This window comes from Condylura cristata, unplaced genomic scaffold (assembly GCF_000260355.1).
Source record: "Condylura cristata isolate star-nosed mole 26May11 unplaced genomic scaffold, ConCri1.0 scaffold00013, whole genome shotgun sequence".
Classification (NCBI taxonomy): Eukaryota; Metazoa; Chordata; class Mammalia; order Eulipotyphla; family Talpidae; genus Condylura; species Condylura cristata.
This window is the reverse complement of record NW_004567114.1, coordinates 45,558,541-45,567,773: the sequence shown is the minus strand read 5'-3', so window position 1 is coordinate 45,567,773 and position 9,233 is coordinate 45,558,541. Positions and strand designations below refer to the sequence as shown.

The following is a 9,233-nucleotide window of genomic DNA, read 5'->3' as shown; positions in this document are numbered from 1 at the left end:
AATGAATGTAGGAACAGAGAGTTTTAAGTAAGAGAAGAATGAACCCCAAAGAAGTTGGATAAATAAGTGTGAGAATATAGAGAATAGAGTCAAATAGAAGAATAGTTGATCCTAACTTCAGGTGGCACTTAGGAGACCACGCATGGTAGGCCTGATCCTGCCATGGATTCAGAATTTTTATGGAAAACATCAGAACCAGAAATTAAAAGGAATTATTAGACTCTTTGTAACTGCTGTCAGAAAATCAACTATGAAATACAGTTTTCTATAATTCTTTCCTGATCTACTCACAAGGGGGAATAATAGTGGATGACAGAGGAATTGAACTGGCACATTTATTCTTCACATTGGGTATTTGATCCCAGACTCTATAATGCCACCAATGTTGCAAAAGTTAATTCATTGTAATTACATTGTAATAATAATACAATGAGGCCCAACTTTAAAACATATTGTGTATATGGACTTATACACATTGATATAAGTATATGAATAGATACACAATTCACATTTCAGTTATAGATGAGGTTATTTTTATAATCACAAAAGTATGTGCCATATATTCCATTCAAATAGTTACTTTCTTTCATGAGCAGTTATATAGTAAAGGGAAGACAAAACACAACTGAGGGGAAGTAAGATACACTGACAAGTTGGGATTTAGGTAAGTCAATTACTTACCTGAATAATTTCAGTTTCACTTGTGAAATTATTTAAAATTCCTTTAAATGTCGTAAATTCTAAGTAATTTATTATTTCATTTAAATGCAACTATGTATTTCATATATGAAGTAAATTACCTATTACTTTACTTCTTTAATGTTACAGTACCACATATATGTATATATATCACATGTATGATACCATGCATCTAGTATACATTGTACACTCAAGAACATCAAAATGGTTCTGTGGAAACATGTCAAAAACTCCTTTCATGGGCCCTCCCTGGTGGCGCAGGGGGTTAAAGCACAGCACTAAGAAGCTTAAGCCACTTCCGCATGAGTTTGATTCCCGCCTGTCCCAGAGGTGTGAGGCAGACCTCTCCTGACACCCCCTACCCCCTGTTCTGCTCCCTGCTCTGTCTCTGGTGAATCCTCTCACCCTCCGCATCTCTGGCCTGTACCCCAGTTCTGTATGAATAAATAAATAAATGTTTAAAAAAAAACAAACAAAAAACTCCTTTCACTCTTTATACTTCCTGAGTAGTAAAATCATTCCTCTTTCTCCATGCACCAACACCGACACAATTAGTTTAAAACATTTTCATACCAAGAGATGAGGGATATTGTCTAGGGATCTTGATTTCACTAAATAATAGTGATTATCATGTCTTAATTGTTTTCCAGAGGAATGCTTCATTTAGATGACTGCCTAATACCACTAGTCATAACAAGATATTTGTATTTACCACTTATTATTATTAATTCTTTGGAAAGCTGTTCACCATACCTTTGCCCATGCAGACCCTTGTTAAATTGCAATCATTTTAAGATAGGCATGCATAGTCACTGCACACACTCTTAAGGAGGAAGGGGGGGGGATTTGGGATTAAACTTTTTCCACGGATTAAACCATGCATAAGAATATAACAATTTTGGAGAAAACCCAGCTTACTTTTGACTTAATGCACCCAGAATATTTCAAATCAACACAGTATTAATATTTTAATGGAAAATTAATATGACTGTTAATGGAAATGAGGGAACAGCATCCTCATATGTAGGAAAAGGCTGTTTGGTTGGGGAGAACCCAAATGTTGGAAGAAGTAAGCACAAATTATTTGTTTCCTTGAGCAAGGACACAGTAAACACTTGACTTGGTGGTGCAACATTACACTTTGGATTTATAGCAGAGTACACAAGTAGCAGTGACTTTGAAAGCAAAGCATAAAGAACCAAGGGAAAAGTTATTAGTTCTTAAAAATTTGTTCCTCATTACTAGGATTTAAAGTTTCCCCTCAATCTAAAAGCAGGAGACACTCTTGTTGGTATCCCCAGCATACCCATCAGCTGTTCTTCCTAAATAATTACTCCTGCAGAAAACCAATGATATTTGAGTCTGGGTTATCAACAATCCTTTATTTGTTGCCTGAAAATTTAAAACCAATAGACTCTCAGCCTGAACAATGCACAGTGAAAGTTTCCTTTGCATGTTGGTAAAAAAATAAAAAAATGTCTTCTATTTTTTATTTGCTTCTAGTGTCTTGAAAAATTCTATCACCTTTCCAAATCCCCCCATATAAACATGGGAAAATATTCTCCCTCAGTAAGGTAACAGCTCTCAGTATCACCCTAAGGCACTTTTAACTGCTCCAGCTTCCGGATGGACGTTGTCTTGTTCAAATTTAGCTTCTAGGTGGGTTCCAGGAAGAGAATTTTCTATGGGTATCTTCCTCTTTTCCTTTTCATAAGTAACTTCCTCTTTTCCTTTTCATTGAAAGTGAGAAATCCTACTTACAAGAAATATGCACTGACCCCTGTTCCCCTACGTGGACACAGCGCTGGGAGAGGACGCTGCCAGTGAGGGGTCTGCTCTGTTCCCTCGACCAAAGTACCCAACCTTCACCCCATTATCTGTGCCACGTACAGAACTAGAATGCAGAGCAGCGGCCTCGCCACCACTTTCCACACCCCCGGGTTGGGCCAGCGGCCCCTTCCTCTGCCTGGAGGAAGGTTTTTTGTGAAAGCAGAGTTTGAAAAGCCCCAGCACTGTCATGGTCAAGATCACCAATACCACTACTGCTATGCTCACAAGGATGAAGACCACAGTGGAAGAGGTGTCAGAAGGCTGGGGAATGGCAGAAGAAGATGTGGAATTAAGTTCGTGAGTCACTGAAGAGGTGACAGTGGCCTTTGACTCGGCTTCAGTGAAAATTTGAAGAGTAGACATCGTGCTCTGTGTGCCCCACTGAGGAATCTCAGGAATAGATGTTGCTGCACTGTCTTGTCCAAGGACATGGGGTATCTCTCCAAGCTTCTCGTGGACCCTGGGTGGCAACGTTCTCTTCGGCATGGGGGTGGATACAGTGGCAGGCGGGAGCCTGGAGGGTACCTCGGTATCCTCAGGGGTTGGCTGCCCTTCCTCGCTGGTGACACAAGAGCGTCCGTCTTTCCCTAGTACGAAGCCCGCAGCACACTGGCAGGCAAAGCCTCCAGCGTCATCTAGGCAGTCGGGGAGCTGTGCGCATTTGCCAGCACGGAGGTACCTCCCGGGACAGGGACAGAGCACGGCCCCGGAGGGTATCCCGTCCCAGCGCGCGCCGACCTCGTCCGCGATGCAGGTGGCTGTGGCGAAGATCCGCCCCGGGCAGAGCGCACTCACCTTGGTCCCCGGGGGACTGAAGTCCAGCGCCGCGCTGTGCAGCTGGAAAGGCGCGCGGTAGCTCAAGTTAGAGGCGGCCCCAGGGTGCGGCGCTGGGCACAAGCCCTCAAACTGGTACTTGCACAGATAGCCGTTGGCACGCAGGTGGCATCGCATCTCCTTCCAGCCTACGGGCTCGACTCCCCCGGTGGCCTGAAGTCCAGCGCATCCACGCACGGTGCAGGACCGCTGGGGCTCCTCCACCCACTGCAGCGTGTTGCTTTCAGATCCCTCATCGGCCTCGGCGTCGGGGGACAACCAGGAAAAACCCCGTAAGGGCTCATTCTCCAGGGTGCAGTGAGAACGTCTGCGCTCCAGCGCCACCCAAAATAGAAGGTCTTTGGAGCCTCCTCCCGGGCCTGGGCCTGCCCTCAGGAGAGCGAGAACCGTGCTGAGCTCCTCGCCCCCACGCACGGTGCTGAGCGCCCCACCGCGCAGGTTGCAAGCCTCGTCAGCCTCCTTTCGTTTAAAGGTAGCATGGTGCAAGCTATAGCAGGCCCCCGAAACCGAACAGCCCGCACGGTCGGCTGTGGGGTGTTCGCCACTGCCTGGATGGGGCCAGAACGCCTGGCAGAGGAGGCACAAGGTGAGCACCGGCCTCATTTTGGAGGACCCTGTCCCACTGCTGCTCCCAACTCTAATCTCTCCCTCCAGACGGCGCGCAGCTGTCCCAGACAGCGGTCACCGCCCCTAACTGCTCGCTCTCGCTCTGCTCCTCCCGCCCCACTCCCGCCAGGCCTTTAAACTTCCAAGAACCCCAGCCTGGGTCTTGGCAGCAAACAGCATCCCTTAGGCCGCGACAGGAAATGTGTAGGGAGGTCTGCCAGGCCCTGTGCAGGCCTGGTTTATTCTGGGGTCAGTCACACAGCTGGCGCCAGGGCACCGGGAACAGCCCATCAGAAGGTCAAACACTGCTTGGAGCAGGAGAAAAAGAAAGGCCCCTCTGGGATGAAGGGGTCTTGTTTTCCCTACTTAAGAAGTTTCAGCACTTCAGATGCCAAGCCTCTTTCCCCTTTGAGAGTTTCAGCACCTCAGATTCCAAAATACTTTGGGGGAAAGTTGACCGGAAAGCCGGGAGAAAAGGAACCTCCGGAGGGGCTACGCCTGCCCATTGTGTTTCGTCCGGAGAGGCTGTGTTGGCCTCATTTGAATTTGTGGACGGCTCCAGGCTTCCTCGGGTTGAGATTCAAGCCAGGGTGCGTGGGGGTGGGGGACAAAACAAACGAAAAAATCCTTCTCCTCTGTTAACCCCCACCACCACCTTTTGAGAAAACGAAGCATCCCCTTCTCCATGAGAGGCAGCACTTTTAACCGCCAATTTCTTTCTAGGCTCTTTATTCAGAGAGGCAGATGTACTAAATTGCTAGTCAAAGAATTTAGTTCCTTTTTGGTATCTTCGGATACCGGCAGCTAAGCTTCTTAGGTCAGCACTTACCTTAAGAGTTTATTTTTTCTTTCCATTTGTTTCTCCTTGAAATGACCTCTAGTGATTCATTCAGGAAAGGAATTGGATATGTAGGCTTAAACTTAAAATAACTTATAGTTATTAACTATTATGTTGTTTCCGGACAATATACTAGCTCAAAATTTTAAACTTAGAGGATATGTATAAATGAGATCATGAGCTTATTAAGGTTTGAGGACAGCTATCCCACTTGTGATTTCATTTTTGAACTGTTTTAGTATCATTTTCTCCTAAGATTAAGTGCCAGTATTAACAACAAGCAGTAAATTGTAAAAGTTGCTTTATTGTATTGGAGTTCAATATCCTTAAGAAATTAAAATACTGATCATATTATTATGCGTACTTTACTGTAAAAAAATTCTTGAAACTTAAAAGATGGGTGAGTCAATTTCTTCAGTTACAATGGGTGGTTTGTTTTAATGTAAACACTTCATTCATGGAACTGGGGAAGAGTTAAAGATGAGTAAAGGAAGAAAAGAAAGCCTATGAAAAGATTTTCTAATTAGCAACTTAGACAATGCTACCTCATTTTAGGAAATGTATTATCACTTATCTTTACTCATAATGATCAAATACGTTGCAAAACAGAAATATATAAAGACATTCAAATAAGACAATTTAACTGTGCATGCTATTTTAAAATATCTATAATAGGAATGAAAGGTGCCATTCTGTAAATCATGATACTGCACTTTAAATTCATTTTGCTCTATTGGATTAGTCCAATTCAGTTTAATAAAAAGGGCTAGGTTGGAAGGTTTCAGGACCACACTATATCATTCCACCTCATTTTTTACCACTATTCTCTTCTTTTTAGAATATCCATGTATCTTAGCAAAAGATAGTAAACACCATGAATCATTATCACATGTACCTTGCTTTTGCTGGCTATGGAGATTTGTAGCAGGAGTCTTACTCTTGCTGCTTCCCAGTTTAAAAGATGTCCACTAGTCCTTTATTTCAGTGATGAAAATTCAGAAATATAACTGAATGGACTTTAAAAATACTTAATCACTTGGGCTAACTCTATGCAACTTTCCAATCTAACAACTGTGCATTTCTGAATGTGTCTGTGTAGTTCTATATAGCCTAATAAAATAAAAACTGTTACAAACCCAAGAAGTCACTGGAAAGGTCATACATATTTTCAAAATCAGTTGAGATGAAGTGAATTTTCTAGAGTAAGAAAGGATGAATAACTGGAGAACTTATAGTAAATACATGACATCATTCCTTGGCATTCCACCTCGGGCGGGCGGCAGAGTATCCAAAGGGAACAAAGTGGCTGCATCACTGCCTGTCACAGTTCCTGCCATTCCTGGAGTGATGTGAAAGATGAGTTAAGAAAAATTAGCTCAAAATAAGATACATGACATTTTGTAATTAATTTCTTTGTATCAATCTATAAGCTACCAATGGAAGAATATTTTAATTATTAAATAATATCTAATAGGATCATAAAAAGATAGCACTTTACCTTCACTAGATTTCAAATATTTAAAATTCTGATAAAACCCAGTATACATACACAGGTCCTTTTATATGTTTCAGAGAAGAGCGGAAACTTTGAAAAAAGCTTGCCAGTTTTTTTCCTCTGAAATTGAACATTTACATATTTTGCACCCCAGTATTTGCATGCCTAAGTACATATTCTAGAGAAATTCTTGTACATATACAAGAATATGTGTGTGTGCATGTACACACATTCATACCGTGGTCCCAAGGGGACTGAAGGATATTTACAGTTGCACTGCTCATATTAATAAAAACCAGAATGAATCCAAGTGTTCTGCAGCAGGTGGTAGACAGGTAAACTGTGGTACATTTAGTCAATACATATTTCAAAAAAAATAAAATGAAATACAACCATAAAAAATAGTATCAATCTTACAATACAATATTAAATGATGAAAGTCTCAAATGATTATAGTGTTTCACCTTCTATTGCTGGTCTTTATTGAATTAATTTTGTCATCATTGAAAAAAACAACTTCTGGGTCTTAGCAGATTTCTGAGTTCTCTTGATATATAAAATATTGCAGAGGAAATTGAAAATGAGACAACATTCCATTCAAAGTATGTAGCATTCTGAAGCTAAACTATAGAGACCAGAAACTGTGAAGACTCATAGTTGTATTGGTCCTTAACAAAATATATAATTATATATAATTATATATATATTTAAAATATAAAAGAAATTTTTAAATATTATGTATTGAGTTCCTGGAAGTATCTTATGAGTGATAAAATTTAGTGTTGAAAATAACTTACATTTTTCATTCTGTACAAGTCCTAATCAGATTACATGGGTTGACTTTTAGCCCAACAGATCATATAGGTTATAACTCAGATTCATATACACACAAACACTTCTCTCAGGTGGCTTTGTACTTAAGACACCTGCATATACTTAGATACAGTCAACTACTTCAGAAATATGTGTCACAGTGATAGCTACTCTTCTGATTTAGTGAATAGCATGACTAAGGACAGAGAAATAAAAACTAAAAAAAACAAACATAACACTTTCAGCCCCTTCATTCAACTGTGCTCTAAACAGAAGCACAGTTTACCCTGTTTACCCTGGAGGTAATATGAAAATTTTTTCTCTGGTAGCCCTTACAGAATTAGTGCACTTCCCCACTGCCAAGTATATAATCAAAAATAATGGAGGAACAGTTCATGCACACAGAAGAACTTGTTAAGTGCAAATGCCTAACAAGCTTTAAAGTATAAATGTTTATCGTACTATACAAGTATGTTTTCAAAATTGTAATGTAATGTAATGTCAGTTTATGAGCTACATTTGAAAATCAGTGTTATTACTTTAAAGTCACATACAACTATCTTCTCCAGTAAATCCCCCCGACCCCTGCACACACACAACACACACATACACAAGCCCTCACTGAGCCTTTCCTTCCTTTCTTTCTCTCTTTCTTCTTCTTCTTTTTTTTTTTAGATGTCAATAAAGGTGAAACTTTAGGGCTGCTTGTTAGCCTCACTTCACAAAATACAGCTGTATGGAGTGGGGTGGTGGTTGGCCTGAAGCAATCCTGCTTTATTAAAGTTTGCCTTTAAAAATTTGGTATCAGCCCTCCCTGGTGGCCCAGCAGGTTAAAAGCACAGCACTAAGAAGCAAAAGCTAGATCCAGGCCCCAGGAGGTGACCACATGGCATGGCAGACCTCTCCTAACCTATCTGGTGCTCCCCTCAGAAGTGTGCTTTGTTGATCTGCCTGTTCTGCTCCCCACTCTGTCTCTGGTGAAGCCTCTCACTGTCCCTTAACCTCTGGCCTATAGCCCAGTTCTGTATTCATAAATAAATAAATCTTAAAAAAAAAAATTGGTATCAGTTCTACTAGTCTTGAAGTTCTTCAGGGCCTCATGTCAGATTCTCTTCTTTTTCTGCTGGAGAATCATTCCTTCAGGTAACTTCTTTCAAATTAATGTATGGCTTTAGATATTATCTCTATGCTGGTTGCCCCAAACCTATATCCACACTCAGTCTTCTTGACTGAGCACTCAATTAATACTTCCACCATCTACAATTGATCCTCAAACAACACAGGATTTAGCTATGTGTGTCTATTTATTCTGGGATTCTTTTCTGTTCATGGGTTCTGCATTCATGGACCCAACCACTACCAGCAGGCCTTAGAGTGAAGCCGCAGATGTGGAATCTACAGTTACAAAGGGCTAATTAAAAAGCATATACACTCAGCAGTACCCAAGTTGTTCAGGGTCAACTATACTTAATATTTCTACTTTGATGTCACATGGGTATTTCATATTACTATTTCCCAATTAGAACTTCAGTTCTTCCCTCAAAGCCATCTTCTGATCTTGCTTTCGTCATATTAGTAAGTGGTAGTTCTTATCATCTCCTTAAAGTCTTCTCCTATAACTCTGTTAGGAAAATCCCAAGAAAGAATTCTGATTGATCCATTTATTTTAAAAGATGTTTTTTTCAAATTTATACATATAAGAACTGGGCTATGGGCCAGAGGTGTGTGGGGTGAAAGGATTCACTGGAGACTGAGTGGGGCACAGAACAGGCAGATCTACTGAAATGCACTATTGAGGGGAGCAGTGGGAAAGACAGGAGAGATCTGCTGTGCCATTTGGGTCAGCTCCCTCGCTGGGGATAAAACCCATGCTAGTGGCTGTTGATAGTTTCATAATGCTGTGCTTTAAACTGAGGTATCACCAGGAAGGGTCCTGCATACAATTTGCCACTCATTACTCAAGCAGTGAAGCCAAAAAGATAAAACTCAGTGATTAGCAATTTTCCTTTAGGAATGAATTTGTACTGGAGGCATATGAAAGGAATATTCATTCTAAATCCTCATAATAATTTCATTATCTCTAATTGCATATCTCCCCCTTGGTCATCCAAATTGGCT

The 9,233-nt window shown here is 41.1% G+C and overlaps 1 protein-coding gene across 1 annotated transcript; it reads right to left on the bottom strand.

The window, feature by feature from the left end:
- Nucleotides 1-2,427: 2,427 nt before the first annotated feature.
- Nucleotides 2,428-3,985, bottom strand: CLEC14A (C-type lectin domain family 14, member A). The gene has a single exon (XM_004682107.2). The coding sequence runs from the start codon at nt 3,964-3,966 to the stop codon at nt 2,488-2,490; it is 1,479 nt and encodes a 492-aa protein (XP_004682164.1). The 5' UTR covers nt 3,967-3,985; the 3' UTR covers nt 2,428-2,487.
- Nucleotides 3,986-9,233: the final 5,248 nt, after the last annotated feature.

Bases quoted from the DNA above. Each gene is read 5' to 3' on its own strand.
- CLEC14A (XM_004682107.2), bottom strand. From the start codon at position 3,966: ATGAGGCCGGTGCTCACCTTGTGCCTCCTCTGCCAGGCGTTCTGGCCC.